Here is a 21916-nt window from a genome sequence, read left to right as displayed (position 1 = left end):
AAGGAAAAACTCCCTTTTAACAGGAAGAAACCTCCAGCAGAACCAGGCTCAGGGAGGGGCAGTCTTCTGCTGGGACTGGTTGGGGCTGAGGGAGAGAACCAGGAAAAAGACATGCTGTGGAGGGGAGTAGAGATCGATCACTAATGATTAAATGCAGAGTGGTGCATACAGAGCAAAAAGAGAAAGAAACAGTGCATCATGGGAACCCCCAGCAGTCTGCGTCTATAGCAGCATAACTAAGGGATGGTTCAGGGTCACCTGATCCAGCCCTAACTATAAGCTTTAGCAAAAAGGAAAGTTTTAAGCCTAATCTTAAAAGTAGAGAGGGTGTCTGTCTCCCTGATCTGAATTGGGAGCTGGTTCCACAGGAGAGGAGCTTGAAAGCTGAAGGCTCTGCCTCCCATTCTACTCTTACAAACCCTAGGAACTACAAGTAAGCCTGCAGTCTGAGAGCGAAGCGCTCTATTGGGGTGATATGGTACTACGAGGTCCCTAAGATAAGATGGGACCTGATTATTCAAAACCTTATAAGTAAGAAGAAGAATTTTAAATTCTATTCTAGAATTAACAGGAAGCCAATGAAGAGAGGCCAATATGGGTGAGATATGCTCTCTCCTTCTAGTCCCCGCTAGTACTCTAGCTGCAGCATTTTGAATTAACTGAAGGCTTTTTAGGGAACTTTTAGGACAACCTGATAATAATGAATTACAATAGTCCAGCCTAGAGAAAATAAATGCATGAATTAGTTTTTCAGCATCACTCTGAGACAAGACCTTCTAATTTTAGAGATATTGCGTAAATGCAAAAAAGCAGTCCTACATATTTGTTTAATATGCGCTTTGAATGACATATCCTGATCAAAATGACTCCAAGATTTCTCACAGTATTACTAGAGGTCAGGGTAATGCCATCCAGAGTAAGGATCTGGTTAGACACCATGTTTCTAAGATTTGTGGGGCCAAGTACAATAACTTCAGTTTTATCTGAGTTTAAAAGCAGGAAATTAGAGGTCATCCATGTCTTTATGTCTGTAAGACAATCCTGCAGTTTAGCTAATTGGTGTGTGTCCTCTGGCTTCATGGATAGATAAAGCTGGGTATCATCTGCGTAACAATGAAAATTTAAGCAATACCGTCTAATAATACTGCCTAAGGGAAGCATGTATAAAGTGAATAAAATTGGTCCTAGCACAGAACCTTGTGGAACTCCATAATTAACTTTAGTCTGTGAAGAAGATTCCCCATTTACATGAACAAATTGTAATCTATTAGACAAATATGATTCAAACCACCGCAGCGCAGTGCCTTTAATACCTATGGCATGCTCTAATCTCTGTAATAAAATTTTATGGTCAACAGTATCAAAAGCAGCATTGAGGTCTAACAGAACAAGCACAGAGATGAGTCCACTGTCCGAGGCCATAAGAAGATCATTTGTAACCTTCACTAATGCTGTTTAATAAACATGTTGATGGTTTGGATGAAGTAACTAATGAAAATAACTCAGACAGGACAATCGGAGAGAAAGAGTCTAACCAAATACCGGCATCACTGAAAGCAGCCAAAGATAACGATACGTCTTTGGGAAGTTATGAGTAATTTTTTCTCTAATAGTTAAAATTTTGTTAGCAAAGAAAGTCATGAAGTCATTACTAGTTAAAGTTAATGGAATACTCAGCTCAATAGAGCTCTGACTCTTAGTCAGCCTGGCTACAGTGCTGAAAAGAAACCTGGGGTTGTTCTTATTTTCTTCAATTAGTGATGAGTAGAAAGATGTCCTAGCTTTACGGAGGGCTTTTTTATAGAGCAACAGACTCTTTTTCCAGGCTAAGTGAAGATCTTCTAAATTAGTGAGACGCCATTTCCTCTCCAACGTACGGGTTATCTGCTTTAAGCTACGAGTTTGTGAGTTATACCACGGAGTCAGGCACTTCTGATTTAAAGCTCTCTTTTTCAGAGGAGCTACAGCATCCAAAGTTGTCTTCAATGAGGAAGTAAAACTATTGACGAGATACTCTATCTCACTTACAGAGTTTAGGTAGCTACTCTGCACTGTGTTGGTATATGGCATTAGAGAACAAAAACTTATTCCCCACTGCTGGGTAGTCCATCAGAGTAAATGTAAATGTTATTAAGAAATGATCAGACAGAAGGGAGTTTTCAGGGAATACTGTTAAGTCTTCTATTTCCATACCATAAGTCAGAACAAGATCTAAGATATGATTAAAGTGGTGGGTGGACTCATTTACATTTTGAGCAAAGCCAATAGAGTCTAATAATAGATTAAATGCAGTGTTGAGACTGTCATTCTCAGCATCTGTGTGGATGTTAAAATCGCCCACTATAATTATCTTATCTTTATCGGACTAATTATCTTGTGGTAAATTTTTGTCCGATAATTTTTAGACGATAACGTGATAAATAAAGCTGAACAGCTACAAACATTTCTAAAATTTAAAATCAGTTGAGTGCCTACCTGTTAAATGTTTCGTAGCAGATGTGTAGTTCTATCCTCTGCAAAACAGAGGAGAGCTGCTTCTAGGAGAAACTGCTCTATCCTCTAGAGGCAAAGGAGAACTGGTCACAAAAAAAGTTTGATTTCATTTAACCCCATACTGATATGCTGGCAATATCACCCAAGTCATCCAGAGGCATACATTTTTAACTTATGGTTCAAATTTTAACCAAACTAATTTTGGACAAGTTATTTAAATTAACGTCATGTCTGAAGTTTTATAAAGTGAAAATATCAGATATATGTTTTAGTTTTAAAGTAATGCGCTAATTTGTAAGGTTTTAGTGTGGACATGCTGTGTCCAGGTGCATTATTATGGGTATAGGATAATCAGGCTCCACTGATAACAGCATTAACCTCTAGTGCCTAAAACTCTTGTGAATATATTCTCTGGGTTTATAGACGTTATTGTGTTTGCGTTTATTAAATGCCACGCATCTTAAACGCAGCAGGGTAGCAGCAGACACATTATCTGGAATTTTGTTTTGGCAAATCTCTACTGCCATCTACTGGCCAGTAGTGTTCATGGCAGTATTCAAACTGAAGCTGGGCTGATATTTTCAATCACTGTACTCGGTTCCAGCTCAAACTGTACCGCAGAACCGCACGGTGTAAAAGTTCAGAGTGCCCGATTTATGTTCTCACACACATTGTACGTTCAAAAACCACATGTCGGACTCGTGTTTCCAGAAGCAAAACGTAAACAGAAGCTTTTTTTTCAAATTTAATTTACATTTCTTATTTTTTACAAAACCTCTCGATGGGAGACATCAAAGTAAAAAAAAAACATTACAAGACAGGTCTGTGGTGTTTGCACATGCACAGTGTGAGAGGTTGGATGCTTGTAGCTCTTCAGCAGCGGGATACCCTCACGACAGCTGACCAGAATATCAAACAGGTTTGATTTTCATCTGACCATACGGTCGCCGATCAAGAGGTGGTCGTGAGATGTTAAACACAGCTTGTTACTCCATGTATACGAAACGATGCAGGACGCGCGATTAACCTGAAATTCAGTGCGATCAGAAAAATTCTCGCACAAATGAAAAATCAGCTGAAAAAGTGCCAAAACTCGCACAGTGTAAACCCAGTTTAAGTCCTGAATGTCTGGCACCAGTAGATCATAGCAGTGTTCTATTTATTTTTGACACCGGTTATATCAGACGGTTATCTAATTACAACTTGGCTTTTTTTTTGGAAAATGCCTGTTTTTACAAATAAAAAATGGAATATTTTACAAAAGCACATTTATCTGTAAACACCAACACATGACACACGTCACATTAACGTGTTGGTTTACATAATGAATGACTCAACCAAATCAGTGTTAGCGGAGGCACATTTTACCCAGAATCCTTTGCGATCTGTCTGTGTTTGTTAAAAAACTTCAGAATTAGTGCATTATTCAACATTAAAAGATATATGTTATATTTTAACTTTGTACAAATGACAGAATTGACATTAATGGAGTTATTCTATCAGTATTCATTTTATTTATACACCAAACCATAACTCGGCATTGCTTTATTTTCCAAGACCTCGGCCTGATGGCAGCATTGTGATTGAGTAGAGAGTTGAACTTTGTGGCTCCTCTCAGCTTGCTTCTGTGCTGGAAGCCATGTAGTAAACAGGAGCTTCCAGCAGGTGGCAAGATGTTCAAAGACAGAAGTGTTGGCTCATTGTTTGGGTCTATTGTCGCTTTTGATGCTACCAGAAGCGATTGTGGTCAGCTTGTTAGTAGTTGCAAGTGTCCCAGAGACAAAGACAGAAGTGTTGGCTCATTGTTTGGGTCTATTGTCGCTTTTGATGCTACCAGAAGCGATTGTGGTCAGCTTGTTAGTGGTTGCAAGTGTCCCAGAGACAATACTGGAATTACCGCTTATCGGTAACTTCCGATACATTTTTGGGTGGTTTATCGTTTTATGTTTATCAAAAATATCTTTTCAGTTATCTGATTATCTGTTATCGAAGTTACTTTTTTGGTTATCCACTGTCAGGTAGGCAGTTCTCAAAAACTAAATGTCCATGCTGGAAGGAGACAAGTGAGGGAAGCCACCAAGACACAACTGTGGAAGAACTTTTGGCTTCTGTGAGTAGAGAAACTGGGAATAGTGCAACATTTTTATTTTTATTTTCATTTTACATATAGTCCCAACTTTTTCTGATTTGTGGTTGTTTTTGTTGCATTTCTGAAATTACAGAACTGCTATAAAGAAAAGTGTGAACATTTTATTGTGTTTTAAAACTTTGTAGAACAAATGCAAACACCAAACTCTTATCAAGAAGGAAAAAATACACGGACATCTGCAGGAAAATTTTGATGTAAACTGAACAGAACAATCCTGATTTGATTTGACGCCCCATATTTTTTGTACAAATAAATCAGAATAAAATAAGAGGTAACTCACTTTGAAATTAATAAAACATATAGCTGCAGCTTAATAACTTTGAAAATAACAAATCAGCAGCTTGTATTTTTATTCTGACTCCAGTTCATTTTGGTGTGACAAAGTCATCCTTTTTTTCTACTCATCAGTCACGTTTTGTGCTTGAACACTACATTAAGCTCAAGATTGAACAAATACATACCTTTAGAAAATAACAGCAGTTAAAGTTCAGAGTTTTCACCTGCTTTATGTGATCTGTGCCTCTGAACATCACTGCACAGCTTCTCCACAACAGGGTTTTTTTTTTAACCCGTGTATGCGTAATTTTTGCACAGTTCATTTATATATTCTCATTTTTAAGGATATTTGACCGTTTATTTCATCTCATGATCTCATAAATTCAGTATACAACACGCACATGGTGTGAGCAGGGTGGTACTGTCGGACCCGCACAGATAGAGAAAGTGCAGAGAGAAGTAAATGCAGCTCCACGGTTTTGTTTTGTTTTTTTAACATGTTCACTCGGGTTAAAATCCTCTCTCTCTGCTCCGCACTCGCTGTCTCTAATGCACTGATGGTTCTCAGCAGAATGTAACGTTTCATGCCTCCGGAATCTCCCTCTCTCCCTCCCTCGCAGTCTGCAGCCAGTTGACTCCGCACACGCGCGCACACACACACACACACATACAGACAGCTCCTTCAGTAAACTGTGCATTTTAGATGGCTTTGAAAACGACGGCCACTATTTTTAATCGGCCGTCTTTTTCAAAATTTGAACGTCCAAATGATGACAGGACGGCTCACTGCCTAATACTATAAATTGAGAGAAAAAGAAAGACTTAAATAAAATAAACAACTCGTCGACTACTAAATTAGTTGTCGACGATTTCAATAGTCGACCTAGTCGTGACTATTCGACTAGTTGTGGCAGCCCTAGTAGTGAGTTGTCCGCCATTCTCTGCTTTCCGTTTAAGTTTTTTCCCCACGCGGATGGATGTGATGTCGCGTTGCCAGGTAGAGTCGAAGAAAAGCATTTTGCCCTCTACTGGAGAAAAAAGGTAACTTTTACAAACCCGGCTGATAAACGTAGTCTAACATGAAGCATTCATATTTAGAAAAATATCGATATTTTTGTTAAAAAAATAGATTTAAAAATCGTAAAACAGAAAATTGCAATACTTATGTGAATAGATTTTTTTCTCACCCCTAATAAAAACATATCGCTGTCACACTGGGCTGCAGTGAGCGTGCGTGCGCTACCCCAGGTGAAATGGACCATCAGATCATAACATGCAGCGGGCGATCTGAATGTTATGTCACCCACGTGAGCTCTGTTCCACATGATGTGGTGTCTGCCCTGCAACATGCCATCCACAAGACACGCGTGTCGAGCAGGACATGCGCGCAGGGCCAGCTGGACACACCGTCAGCAGATGTAGACATGATAAGAGCACACTGCTTCATCATTCACGTCATTTCATGACTATACCTCTGTGACCATGGGTCTTCTCCAGAGGAACAGATGGATCATACTTGTATTGCCCACTTGATAAGATAGATTCAATAAAATTCGGTGTTTTTATATGGTGTGTGATTTTATTTTTTTTTAATACGTCAGTGTCCTTCTTGATATCAGCCATTTTCCCACACCTTTTACAGGACAGGGATGGTAGCTCAGTGGTAAAGTTTCTGGCTGGCAATCAGAGCCTTTAGAAAGTGCAGGTTCGAATCTTGTGGGTGGCATGTAATTTTTATATATTTTTTTGTTTCAGAGCAGCTGCCCGATATGTAACCACATATCGGGCAGCTGCTCGCACTGTGTTCCCGCATGCATGAACTGCAGCAGAGGCATCATGCATGCCTGCCCATCAGCTCAATGTTTTCGTGGTTCACTCATATGAGCTGTTGCGCTGTGATTCGCCCTGATTTGTACTTAGTCGTACTACGTGTGAAGGGGCCCTTAATGGCGTCTCTGCTGTGTAAATGAATAACACGCTGATTAAATTCATTCTGCTTCTTGTTGCATGAAGTGGTAAATGTAACTTATACTCCAGTGCAGCTTATACCCATGAAATATTATATAGACACATTTGCAGACATCCATCCCCACTTCCCAAAAGCAGCCATTTATTTTATGCAGCCAGGTGAAATGTCAGCATTCCCTTGGCTTCTTTCCAGCTGCTGGAGTCCTTATTACTGAGGCACCTGTTTGCGCTCTGCGGCCATTGTGTCACAGGTGACATTACTTCACAATGAAAATAGTATACTTCCCTAAGTACCCATTCATTTGTTAGAAAAGGTCCTATTGTACACTCAGTGAAAAACAGCATGGCATTGCTAGTTAACAGCTGACTGAGTATAATTTTTGTGCTCATCTTGTGTTATCTAAATAAAAATACCACTTGCATTCCTGTGGGTGTGTTGATCTAACAATGAGGTGTTGGTGGGTTCTTATTTTAAAGGGAAGGACAGGTGTCACTCTGATTGCTTCATATCATATTCATACTACAAAAGTAGTATTTCCTGCAGCTTAAATAGCAGTGTGCACCCTCTGTTCAAGTTAAAATAGGGTGCAAAGTCATTCCAGCACTATATGAGAATTCTTCTGAGAGACCTACTACCAAAGACATCCAGCCTTTGATCACTGGTTGGCATCCAGGTCTCATAACTGCGTAAGTACTTAACACTAAGACTTGAACCACCAGGACCTTGAAGTGTTGATACAACATTATCTTGTAAAGATCACCAAAGACGTCTGCCCAGTGAGCTCATAGCTCCTTGTGTCTCTTGACCTCAAAGGCCGAGGTCCCAAAATGTGAATGTCACTGTTGAGATAAGTGAATCTCTCAATACAGTCAACATTTCACCACATACACACATTTCTGACAAACAAGTCCAGGAAATCATTAGAAGCCTGGATTTTAGTCTTGCTCCAGGACAATCACAAACTGAGGCACTCTGCCCCCTCACTCAGCTTCGCGAGTGTAAAAATGAGGGCATCTATTAATTCCATGTAGGTTACAGCATCATCTGCAAAAACCAATGTCAGTGAACATTTCCTCAACAACAAAGGTGGACTCCACAACCTCCTACTCTACTCTAGTCAACACTTGCATGGACTGGTGTTGACTAGAGTAGGAGCCAGTCCTCATTTCTAAGTCATGAGTATGATGAATATCAGAATTCACTTAATCAGAAGTCAGAGCCTCTGCAGAAATACTGGTGACATTCACATTTGTATTCAGAAAGCACAGGAACAGCAACTGATGTGAAGCTTGATTGCTGTGGTCACTCTACAGCAAGTCACCTAGACTTAAACCTGTAGAGAATGACCAATGCAAGTACCTTCACCATTGGAGAGGTGGTTTCTGGCAGTTAGAGGTGGGCTTGTGACCAAAAGATACTCAGTTCTGTTCTCTTTCAGGCAGGAAATTCACTAAGGTGCCCTTGAGCAAGGTCTTTAATCCCTCCCTGAATGTGAGGCATCATTTTAAAGTGTCGTTGAACAGGATTATGCCCCAGCTGTGCTGCAGAAGCACAAATAATATTCAGAAGCAAAATGGATGTTAAAGGAGAACAAGATTTGTTTCCAGACTCCGTTCCTCGCTAAGACACGGGTGTTTTATGATGACGGAACACACATGTACCAGACTGCGGAGGAGGTGACTTCTGATATGAGGTGGAGAGGATTCACCATCGAAATGATCAAGACAAAAGAGAACAACTGTCCCGTCCTGTGTGGGAGATGATGTGTAGACCCAAACCGCAAAGGACAGCCAAGGAACAGGAGCACAATATTTGGGAGAAACTGTGCTCCTTCAGAAGACAGTCCCCAACTTGAGATGAGACCTAAATGATGGTGTGTGTGTGTGTGTGTGTTGGGCGGGGGGGCATAAAGCTGAGCTGTACAGAACTGTAAAGATGACAGTTCTCTAGTTTGTTGGAGAAACTGCGGAACTTTGATTGTAAACCATTATTACATTTTCTGGGAATGTCCAGTCACTGCAGAATTTTGAAGGGAAATACACAACAAACACTTGAAAGATATTTTCAAGTGTCTTATGCCCTGAGAAAGCAAGACCATGTTTTTGGACTCACACCTGAAGAATGGCTGGAAAAAAGACAAATAACGTCCTGAACTTTCTGCTGATAACTACTAAAAAGGCCATAAGATGGAAATGGCTATCACAAGAGAGCCCGGCGATAAAAACATGGATGGAAATCATGTCATCACTCAGTAGGTCAGTTGTTGAAGAATGTCACCCCTCTCAGTGCATCAAAACTCGCATCAATCCTAGGAAGTGGAAAAGTATCACGCCTTGTCTTGGAATTAAGTCTTCTAAAATCGACACAACCTCAGACTTCCATTTGCCTTCCTCACCAACGCTATGGGTGAAGCATGGGAACTGGAACTCTCCTTGATGACCCCTTTTTTCAACACCTAGCAATGTGTTCCCTAACCTCATGGTACTGTGTGGGTGGGATTCATCTGTATGGCTGTGTTACAGGAGTGTCATCTGTAAGATGTATCTCATGCTCCACCTGCTCGTACCCCAAATCCAAATGAACACAAATGAATACTTTTCCAGCAATAAAGCTAGGACAGGACTTGACTTGGACAGGGAAAAAGTGACACTCAGATCAAACTCAGTGTGCACTAATTCCTACATTTGATCACGTTCATACCTATCAGACCCGGAACAGAGGAATAGTATACTGAATATTTAAGAGTCACAAAACCCTGCTTGTGGATAGTCACATCCATGACCTCCACCTCAAGCTCTGCATTGCCCAAATATTGTATATCCAATCCATTAGCTGCAGTAAGATGGGCTGAATGCTCTCATCTTCCAATGACCAGTGCTTCCTAAAGAACTTCTCTGAGATTGTACTGACCTGACTACCAGTATCAAGCAAACAGGTCACTGCAAACCCCTGGAGTTTCACCTCAGCAGTTCTACAATGTTCTACTGCACCCTCTGGAGTAAGTTGAAGAACTTTGGGACTTTACAATTGCTGCTCCTCCTGGCCGTTATGCCTCGGTGGTTTTCAGCCACGGATTCACCTTTGGATCCACTTCAGGTCAGGTGAGCCAAGGAGCTGTTAGGATTTACTCCCGAATGTTGCTCCTAGTGTGGAAATGAGGATGAAAATTTAAGATAAAACGAATGAGTGATGTTTGTTTGTTTGCTTTAGGGGGTCAAAGCTGTGATCTTTATTGGTACAGCGGACCAGTTATAACTGTTAGGGGAGACCGGGCTGTTTCTAAGTGTTCAAAGCTGCAGCCATGGTGGCATTTTGGAGTAGTTCCAACTTGATTTCAGTTTACACGTAATGAGGATCAGCCCTCAGAAGTGAAATATTCTTTGGAGTATTCCACAGTCTAAATTGAATGATTTGCTCAGTTAAAAAAATAATAAAAATAAAATAGCAATTTGCATGTTTTTTTTAAAGAAATTCTAACTCAGCCACTACTGAGTACACACAAGACGCTTATAGACAGACTAACTCAAGTTTAGCAAAGCATTTAATTAAGTGGTTTTGTATACTTAGTTTGCTTTGTCCTCTACAGTGTTAACATAGCACTTTTGCGGCACATTCCACTGTTACAGAAGATTTTGTAATGAAAGACGTGCGGAGGATTTTGTGCGTCGGCACGAAGCAGCTCAGGACGCGCAGCAAAAAAACACCTCCGTGTTGGAAGTCTCACAGGACATGTTGGGGCATGTCCAGCTGTTACACAATTTCTCGGATACTCACTCGACTGAAAGCCATCGAAAGCTGAATCTTTTGAATGGTTTCCAACACGGAGGTGTTTTTTTTTTTTTTTGCTGCGTGTCTTGAGCTGCTTCGTGCCGACGCGCAAAATCCTCCGCACGTCTTTCATTACAAAATCTCCTGTAACAGTGGAATGTGCGGCTAAAGTGCTATGTCCAGCTATCTTGCCATTTCTGTGGTAGTCACATGATGTCCCGGATCAACACAGCGTTCAGTTTAGAAATGATCTGGTCGATCCACTCTGTCGATGGTCGCTTGGCGTGCCGCCCACCCTCCACCGCTGTGGGCCGTCTTTAAAAAGGTTTTAACAGTCCTTAATCCGCGTGACGCCGACAGAATCTTCACTGATATCCAACTGAATCTATCGAATGGTTTCCAACTGCCTGTCTCTAACAGTTTCTGAAAAAAATTTCATGGAGCAAAGCGGTAGTCTCTCAGCAAGTTCTCAGACAAAAGAAATCCGACGGGAGGGGTGGACCAGTGCTCACTCAAAGCCTGCCCACAGGCGAATGACGCAACCGACAGGCGTGGAAAAACTCACGCATGCGCACGAAGGTTCAAGCTTGGCTGATGCAAGCACACGTGATTCAAATCCATATAGTATTTGAAAAAAATAAAAAGGTCCGTTACTTTATGGACAGACCTCGTACTATGTGTGTAAGTGGTGTCAAATGGTGAAATGTTCCTTGCTCAAGAACTTGAGTGTTGTACAACCCCTGGCGAAAATTATGGAATCACCGGCCTCAGAGGATGTTCATTCAGTTGTTTAATTTTGTAGGAAAAAAGCAGATCACAGACATGACACAAAACTAAAGTCATTTCAAATGGCAACTTTCTGGCTTTAAGAAACACTATGAGAAATCAGGAAAAAATTGTGGCAGTCAGTAACGGTTACTTTTTAGACCAAGCAGATGGAAAAAAATATGGAATCACTCAATTCTGAGGAAAAAATTATGGAATCATGAAAAACAAAAGAACGCTCCAACACATCACTAATATTTTGTTGCACCACCTCTGGCTTTTATAACAGCTTGCAGTCTCTGAGGCGTGGACTTAATGAAAGACAAACAGTACTCTTCATCAATCTGGCTCCAACTTTCTCTGATTGCTGTTGCCAGATTAGCTTTGCAGGTTGGAGCCTTGTCATGGACCATTTTCTTCAATTTCCACCAAAGATTTTCAATTGGATTAAGATCCGGACTATTTGCAGGCCATGACATTGACCCTATGTGTCTTTTTGCAAAGAATGTTTTCACAGTTTTTGCTCTATGGCAATGCATTATCATCTTGAAAAATGATTTCATCATCCCCAAACATCCTTTCAATTGATGGGATAAGAAAAGTGTCCAAAATATCAACGTAAACTTGTGCATTTATTGATGATGTAATGACAGCCATCTCCCCAGTGCCTTTACCTGACATGCAGCCCCATATCATCAATGACTGTGGAAATTTACATGTTCTCTTCAGGCAGTCATCTTTATAAATCTCATTGGAACGGCACCAAACAAAAGTTCCAGCATCATCACCTTGCCCAATGCAGATTCGAGATTAATCACTGAATATGACTTTCATCCAGTCATCCACAGTCCATGATTGCTTTTCCTTAGCCCATTGTAATCTTGTTTTTTTCTGTTTAGGTGTTAATGATGGCTTTCGTTTAGCTTTTCTGGATGTAAATCCCATTTCATTTAGGCGGTTTCTTACAGTTTGGTCACAGACGTTGACTCCAGTTTCCTCCCATTCGTTCCTCATTTGTTTTGTTGTGCATTTTCAATTTTTGAGACATATTGCTTTAAGTTTTCAGTCTTGACGCTTTGATGTCTTCCTTGGTCTACCAGTATGTTTGCCTTTAACAACCTTCCCATGTTGTTTGTATTTGGTCCAGAGTTTAGACACAGCTGACTGTGAACAACCAACATCTTTTGCAACATTGCGTGATGATTTACCCTCTTTTAAGAGTTTAATAATCCTCTCCTTTGTTTCAATTGACATCGCTCGTGTTGGAGCCATGATTCATGTCAGTCCACTTGGTGCAACAGCTCTCCAAGGTGTGATCACTCCTTTTTAGATGCAGACTAACGAGCAGATCTGATTTGATGCAGGTGTTAGTTTTGGGGATGAAAATTTACAGGGTGATTCCATAATTTATTCCTCAGAATTGAGTGAGTCCATATTTTTTTCCCTCTGCTTGGTCTAAAAAAGTCACCGTTACTGACTGCCACAATTATTTTTCCTGATGTCTTATAGTGTTTCTTAAAGCCAGAAAGTTGCCATTTGAAATGACTTTAGTTTTGTGTCATGTCTGTGATCTGCTTTTTTTCTACAAAATTAAACAACTGAATGAACATCCTCCGAGGCTGGTGATTCCATAATTATTGCCAGGGGTTGTATTTGATACTGTTTCTTTCCAAAGTATAAATGAGGCCTAATATAGCTGTAAATGGTTAACTTTATCTCTGAAACTGCTGATTTTGAGAAGGACATGAAATGATTATTGTGAAATTGTAGCAGTTTTCCAACTGTTCATTTGAATGCCTGTACTGGAGAACGCAGGGAAATCTATTGGCACACAAGCCCCACCAAGATTTTTTTTTTTCACCAGCCGCCACCGCTGTATGCTCTCTTCAGACATGACCTTAGGCAGTAACCCAGCCTGGGATTTAGCCTCCTTACCAGTGTGTAAGGTGCTAAGTCTACAGATTTCACTTACAGTACTAGTTAGTTCAGCCAAGGTTTTACTGAATTTGGCTAATCATGTCTCTTGATCTGCACCAGCTGTTTCAACCTTAAAACATGTTGCCCATCATCCCCGTTAATCACTGAACATTGCGATTGTACATGTTTAGACCGAACCTGGTAATTTCTTACAACTCTGAAACGACAAGACTTGCCATCCTCCATCTCCAAAAGGAGGGCTTTGTTATTAACCTCTAATAAACTGGAGTTGGGTTTGTCCCTATTCATTTTCCTGATTTGACATCTGAGAGCCTCATCCCTCAAACCCTCAAAGAACTGGGCTCGAAGGACAGTTTTCTCAGCTACTGCATTTGCGGACTGTTTTGCTACGACGTCCAAGATCTGTGACAGTGCATGGGAGTAATTACAGTTGGTCCTCTGTTTACAGTTGTATAAGGTCTGCAAAAGCTGAGCGGTGCTACATTTTTCCCCAGATGTATTTCTCAACCAAGTATACACATCACTGGGCTTCAATAACTGCCCCCTCATACATAGTTTCACTTCTACTAATGCAGGGCCATGCAACAGGGATAATATGAAATCACACTGCTCTTCTGCTGTCTGTTCTCTAAATCTGTTGTCTGTTTTCTAAATCTTAAAACCCTTTCAGCCTCTTCAATAAACTCCTCCAGAGACCTCACGTCTGTACCATACTTCCTGCTAAATGCTTGGACTTGGTGTTCTCTTGGGGCATAAATGTATGTACGTGAGTGGGTACGATTAACGTTCTCTCCCTGAGCCCTTGTCTCATCATGTAACATTTCTTTCTTTATTCCCCATTTGTTCCTGTGGCCCCATCTCAAACCTGACTCAGGCCACCATTACCATTACCCAAAGTCTCTTCATCACCAGATTCATTAGACATGATTCAACACAATATCTATTCCAGTCCCCCTTTAAATGCAAATTTTCAGTCCAAAGTGACCATCAAGGATCCTATGGAAACAGATTTTGCTTATAGCACCACTGACTTGTAGCGCTCAAGCCGTGAGCAATGCTGGAATCCTCTACGCAGGTCCAGATGGATCACATTCAACCAGAAATCCAGCACCTCAGATTGTTACCTTTTAAGTGGCACCTCACCCATCGGCTGGACTCACACTCCGCCATCCATGGGCATCACCTGCAAACTTCACCACTGCAGTATCTTAATTCCCAACAATAAAAAACGTTACTGCCAATATCAGCCAATCTTCTTAGCTGCAAAAGAATCCCACTCCTGGTGCCAAAATTGTGTAGCCCGGGGAGTTTTGTTGCCACTCATAACAGTTGATATAAAACAAATTGGCAGTGCCTTTAAAATACAAAAGACGGCACACAAAATATGGTAAAAGAAAATATGGTACAAAATGAAGCACAAAATATGACAGTGGGCAGCTGGAAATCACACAGCAACACAAGTTCATAATTCCCATCAACCCACTGCAACAACTGTCACATATTAGCTTATACGTTCTTGACAACACTTACATGTTCCAGCACTTTCTCGCACACCACGCTGGACACCCTGAAGTTGACATGTCTAACATACTGGCCTTGCTACCCAGTACACCACAAGGACACACCACAAATGTTGACAGCTTTGACAAAATACCATTATCATTCAAACACTGATGAATCACCAACTCTAAAATGTTATGACATGGATCTTCCAAACCAATTTCAGGCATATTTACCTTTGGCTGTAACTCCAGAGCTACCCAGCACCGTCCTCCACACGTCCCCAGCTTGGCTCAGATGTGAACTGAATGCTAAGCCAGAACACACCTGAATAAATTAGGACGGTGTTAGGATGCACCTGGCGAGGTCTAGACAGAGTCATCATCTAAAGTGGCACAACACTGCCAACCCCTGGCTATCATTTGTAACACCAGGCCACCTACTTTCAACCCTTGATAAACCTGAGTGGTAGGACAGGATTAAGAGTCCATTATAAAATTACCGCTTGGCTACACTGAGAGATCCACCACAGTTGGGGCATAGACTGTTACAAGAGACAAGGTATTCTTTGAATGCCCTAAGTTTCAGCCTCATAAATTAACATCTTAAAACATCTTGAGCCACCACAGCAACTGCCGCTCCCTTGACACATCAATCACTGATGAGATCTGAGTGCTCCCTCAGCAATGCTGAACTTTCTGAGCACCCTCAGCAGCAGGTTCATCTCTGCTGCACTGCACTAATTGCCACGCTCCAGAGACAGGTCCCTTGGTGTTCTCCAGTGGTATCGATCTATAACGGCAATGTTGATGATATAATCCAGTATTTCAATACTGCAAAACAGGGAATTGTAGAAAACTTTTCAATTCAGAGTCTGGAACATCACTTCAAGTTTTATGGATCATGAATGTAGAGAGATCTTGTGTTTGGAAAAATGATGCTTAGGGATGAGGCTGGCCAATGTCTTCAGGCTGCAATCATTATTGCTGCTTTAAAATGTTAAGTCTCAGGTCAAAGATGAACTGCAGTTCCCTTAAATGCTCTAAGATAAACAATGGTGGCATTTAATATGTACTGATGATTATGTTAATACAGTATTATGTCATTCTTTATCCAGTTGATTCAGTTTGTGATTCACCCTCTCACTGATTTGAGGTAGCAGAAATGCAGGATTTCTTGATTTTGCAGAGTTTTGAAAACTTTCTGTTGTGAATGAGCTGAGGCTGTATTGCTCTCAACACACCTGATCTGGTCAAATCTCAGAAGTAAAGCAAAGTAGGTCCTGATTTGCAGTTGGCTGGGAAACCACATGAGGGAACTAGGAACTGTATACTTTTGTATTTTTAATAAATTTGCAAAAAAAAAAAAAAAAAAAAAAAAACTTTTTTCATGTTGTCATTATGGGGTGTTGTGAGTAGAATTTAGAGGTAAAAAAAAATAATTTACTCCATTTTGGAATAAGGCTGCAAAATAACAAAATGTGGAAAAAGTGAAGCACTGTGAATACTTTCCAGATGGACCGTATTAATATCTGGATATTCAGACAGACTTAGACTGTAAGATCGTATTTCTAAATGAACTAAAAGCCAGAATATAGCTTTTTCTTTGTTTCAGCCTAATCATTAAATAATTTATCATAGTAATGACAAAAGGTTGCATGATTTAGTTATGGGACAAATATCTTCATATGTAAAATAGAGTTAAAGTCTATGAGAGCCTAAGATCATCTCCTTACATTGACTATAAGTGAAAAATGCAACATTTTTCTGATTTCTACCATATTTTTTTACAGAATGTATACAAATTGTCAATGAGGAATAGTTATACCACTGCACCATGGTAATAGATGAATTTTTGGACCATGGTAATAGATTAATTTTTGGACTTAACACAAACATGGACTTAGCCTCTTATCTCACCTTTCACAAACAAAGCGATAGCCATTTGCTAATTACGTAAATGACAAACAAAACCCAACAGAAAAATGGAGGCTTTTTTATTTCTACAAACCACAGGAATCAAGATATAGCATTCTTCAAAAATTAACATACAAAAATTACAAAAGTTACAATTGAATGGATTGCCCACCACCATCACCACCACTACTAAGGGGGCAGAGGGTTCTGTGAGGTTATCAAATGACGTTAGCATGCAAGTATAGCACTATGGTGTTGTTTCCACTGAAGGCGCCAGTTTTACCACCTCTCTTAGTTTATTAGACATTTAATTCAAACGCAAATGAGGTTTTCAGAAAATGTGTTGAAAGTGTGATCCTGGTCAGGAATATAAACCTTTCCATTGTGGGAAATGAAGTGGATAAAGGGATAGATCACAGAAACAGAAAAAAACTTCTTCATTTGCCCATAAGCATTTTAGTCCATTTCAAAAGCATGGATGTACAAACAAAGCTTTGTATTTAGCTCATAAATATTTATAGGTGTATCTTTGTGCTCAACTGTAGAAGAGCTAAGAGTCAGATTTAAGGTGAAATCAGGGTTAAATTAAGTTAAAGTTGTGCTTTTATTTGCCCACAAAAAAATCACCAATGCTGCTGTTTCAGCTGCCTTTAATGTGATCAAAATAATCTGCATGCAAATCATTTTTAGATGAGTTTGTAATCTTGTGAGTTCTCACAAATCAGGAAACAGATTACACAAATGTTTAGTTTTTTTTTTTTTTCTATCTGTTTCTCGCTCAGGGTCATTGAGCATTTATCTTTGAGAGCAAAAAGCATTCATGCCTCTCGTCTCTATGGATACAAAATATTGACTTCAGTAATGAATCTGACACTTGTGCGGTATGCGTATCTGTCTATCACTGCCAATTTACTGAGGCTTTCACACTGTCTTTTTATTCTAAACCTGCTTTCTCTTTTCAGCTACAAGCACCACTAGACTGGAGGATTTGAGTTTTCTGGACACCCAAAGGGCTGCTGGACAAAAGGGCTCCATTCGCAAACACTGTACAGCTGGACGCACAAGTGACGAATCCAAAGGTAGTACAAGGATTAAACATCAGCATATATACACTCAACAAAAATATAAACACAACACTTTTGGTTTTGCTCCCATTTTGTATGAGATGAACTCAAAGATCTAAAACTTTTTCCACATACACAGTATCACCATTTCCCTCAAATATTGTTCACAAACCAGTCTAAATCTGTGATAGTGAGCACTTCTCCTTTGCTGAGATAATCCATCCCACCTCACAGGTGTGCCATATCAAGATGCTGATTAGGCACCATGATTAGTGCACAGGTGTGCCTTAGACTGCCCACAATAAAAGGCCACTCTGAAAGGTGCAGTTTTATCACACAGCACAATGCCACAGATGTCGCAAGATTTGAGGGAGCGTGCAGTTGGCATGCTGACAGCAGGAATGTCAACCAGAGCTGTTGCTCGTGTATTGAATGTTCATTTCTCTACCATAAGCCGTCTCCAAAGGCGTTTCAGAGAATTTGGCAGTACATCCAACCAGCCTCACAACCGCAGACCACGTGTAACCACACCAGCCCAGGACCTCCACATCCAGCATGTTCACCTCCAAGATTGTCTGAGACCAGCCACTCGGACAGCTGCTGAAACAACCGGTTTGCATAACCAAAGAATTTCTGCACAAACTGTCAGAAACCGTCTCAGGGAAGCTCATCTGCATGCTCGTCGTCCTCATCGGGGTCTCGACCTGACTCCAGTTCGTCGTCGCAACTTCGCACAGCCATTGAAGAGGAGTGGACCAACATTCCACAGGCCACAATTGACAACCTGATCAACTATGCGGAGATGTGTTGCACTGCATGAGGCAAATGGTGGTCACACCAGATACTGACTGGTATCCCCCCCCAATAAAACAAAACTGCACCTTTCAGAGTGGCCTTTTATTGTGGACAGTCTAAGGCACACCTGTGCACTAATCATGGTGTCTAATCAGCATCTTGATATGGCACACCTGTGAGGTGGGATGGATTATCTCAGCAAAGGAGAAGTGCTCACTATCACAGATTTAGACTGTTTTGTGAACAATATTTGAGGGAAATGGTGATATTGTGTATGTGGAAAAAGTTTTAGATCTTTGAGTTCATCTCATACAAAATGGGAGCAAAACCAAAAGTGTTGCGTTTATATTTTTGTTGAGTATAAATGTAGCTCGGTGCAGAAACATCTAAGAAAATCGTGGAACACATACACAAGCACATTTGTGTTGACTGAAGCGTTGTCTAAACATTCATTTTTATTTCTCCTCTCACTCTGTTCAGGGAGACTGGTAACATTTAGGCAAGGTGACATCATGCTGAAGCCGCTATTGTTTGAAGTCCCTGGCATCACTTCAGAAACACCCTTTGTGGGCCGGGATTGGCTGTTTGTACGACTGGAGGAGGTCTTGAGAAAACCAGCAGCTGTGAGGGACGAGGTGCTGTTATTGTGGGTAACGCAGGTTCCGGCAAGACTGCGATTATCTGGCGTCTGATGACACTCAGCAGCCATTCCATGCGCACATCACAAGGAGGTCCTACAATCCCTCACAGCCCCAGTTCATCCCCTAGATGTAAGAGTTATGTTCTAACTCAGTGTTGTTATATTTGTGTGTTAATGTACGGTGCATCAAATCAAATCAATTTTATGTATATAGCGCCAAATCACAACAGACAGTTGCCCCAAGGCGCTTTATATTGTAAGGCAAGGCCATACAATAATTACGGAAAAACCCCAATGGTCAAAATGACCCTCTGTGAGCAAGCACTTGGCGACAGTGGGAAGGAAAAACTCCCTTTTAACAGGAAGAAACCTCCAGCAGAACCAGGCTCAGGGAGGGGCAGTCCTCTGCTGGGACTGGTTGGGGCTGAGGGAGAGAACCAGGAAAAAGACATGCTGTGGAGGGGAGCAGAGATCAATCACTAATGATTAAATGCAGAGTGGTGCATACAGAGCAAAAAGAGAAAGAAACACTCAGTGCATCATGGGAACCCCCCAGCAGTCTAAGTCTATAGCAGCATAAATAAGGGATGGTTCAGGGTCACCTGATCCACCCCTAACTATAAGCTTTAGCAAAAAGGAAAGTTTTAAGCCTAATCTTAAAAGTAGAGAGGGTGTCTGTCTCCCTGATCCGAATTGGGAGCTGGTTCCAGAGGAGAGGAGCCTGAAAGCTGAAGGCTCTGCCTCCCATTCTACTCTTACAAACCCTAGGAACTACAAGTAAGCCTGCAGTCTGAGAGCGAAGCGCTCTATTGGAGTGATATGGTACTATGAGGTCCATAAGATAAGATGGGACCTGATTATTCAAAACCTTATAAGTAAGAAGAAGAATTTTAAATTCTGTTCTAGAATTAACAGGAAGCCAATGAAGAGAGGCCGATATGGGTGAGATATGCTCTCTCCTTCTAGTCCCTGTCAGTACTCTAGCAGGGAACTTTTAGGACAACCTGATAATAATGAATTACAATAGTCCAGCCTAGAGGAAATAAATGCATGAATTAGTTTTTCAGCATCACTCTGAGACAAGACCTTTCTAATTTTAGAGATATTGCGCAAATGCAAAAAAGCAGTCCTACATATTTGTTTAATATCCGCATTGAATGACATATCCTGATCAAAAATGACTCCAAGATTTCTCAGAGGTCAGGGTAATGCCATCCAGAGTAAGGATCTGGTTAGACACCATGTTTCTAAGATTTGTGGGGCCAAGTACAATAACTTCAGTTTTATCTGAGTTTAAAAGCAGGAAATTAGAGGTCATCCATGTCTTTATGTCTGTAAGACAATCCTGCAGTATAGCTAATTGGTGTGTGTCCTCTGGCTTCATGGATAGATAAAGCTGGGTATCATCTGCGTAACAATGAAAATTTAAGCAATGCTGTCTAATAATACTGCCTAAGGGAAGCATGTATAAAGTGAATAAAATTGGTCCTAGCACAGAACCTTGTGGAACTCCATAATTAACCTTAGTCTGTGAAGAAGATTCCCCATTTACATGAACAAATTGTAATCTATTAGATAAATATGATTCAAACCACCGCAGTGCAGTGCCTTTAATACCTATGGCATGCTCTAATCTCTATAATAAAATTTTATGGTCAACAGTATCAAAAGCAGCACTGATGTCTAACAGAACAAGCACAGAGATGAGTCCACTGTCTGAGGCCATAAGAAGATCATTTGTAACCTTCACTAATGCTGTTTCTGTACTATGATGAATCTAAAACCTGACTGAAACTCTTCAAATAGACCATTCCTCTGCAGATGATCAGTTAGCTGTTTTACAACTACCCTTTCAAGAATTTTTGAGAGAAAAGGAAGGTTGGAGATTGGCCTATAATTAGCTAAGATAGCTGGGTCAAGTGATGACTTTTTAAGTAATGGTTTAATTACTGCCACCTTAAAAGCCTGTGGTACATAGCCAACTAATAAGATAGATTGATCATATTTAAGATCAAAGCATTAATTAATGGTAGGGCTTCCTTGAGCAGCCTGGTAGGAATGGGGTCTAATAGACATGTTGATGGTTGATGGCATCCAGAGAGTATTTACAGCGCTTCACATTTTCCACCCTTATTCCAAAATGGAGCAAATTAATTTTTCCCCTCAAAATACTACTTACAAAACCCATAATAACAATGTGAAAATATATATATTTTTAATGTTTCCAAATGTATTAACAATAAAATTAAGAAATCACATGTACGTAAGTATTCACACCCTTTGCTCAATACTTCTTCAATATGATGCCACAAGCTTGGCGCACTTGTCTCTGGGCAGTGTAGCCCATTCATTTTTGCAGCACCTCTCAAGCTCCATCAGGTTGGATGGGGAGCGTTGGTGCACAGCCATTTTCAGATCTTTCCGGAAATATTCAATTCGATTCCGGTCTGGACTCTGGTTCGGCCACTCAAGAACATTCACAGAGTTGTCCTCAAGCCACTTCTTTGATACATTGGCTGTGTGCTTAGGGTCATTGTCCTGCTGCAAGATGAACTTTTCCATGTTCTGGTACTATTGGTAAAGCATGATCATCATTGTTGCCAGATACTTCTGAAGCTGCTAAAGCTTACCCAAAACTGTATA

General features: G+C 40.6%; 1 protein-coding gene across 1 annotated transcript in view; it reads left to right on the top strand.

The window, feature by feature from the left end:
* Window positions 1–21916, top strand: part of LOC117532145 (protein TANC1-like) — a 177603-nt gene that overhangs the window by 47456 nt on the left and 108231 nt on the right. The window contains 3 exon segments of the mRNA XM_034195439.1: window positions 17737–17853; window positions 19114–19239; window positions 19242–19403. Of these exon segments, the coding sequence (XP_034051330.1) occupies window positions 17737–17853; window positions 19114–19239; window positions 19242–19403 (405 nt within the window).

Source organism: Thalassophryne amazonica, chromosome 2, assembly GCF_902500255.1.
Source record: "Thalassophryne amazonica chromosome 2, fThaAma1.1, whole genome shotgun sequence".
Classification (NCBI taxonomy): Eukaryota; Metazoa; Chordata; class Actinopteri; order Batrachoidiformes; family Batrachoididae; genus Thalassophryne; species Thalassophryne amazonica.
Note: the sequence above shows the minus strand (reverse complement) of the source record. Positions and strands in the feature narration are given on the sequence as shown.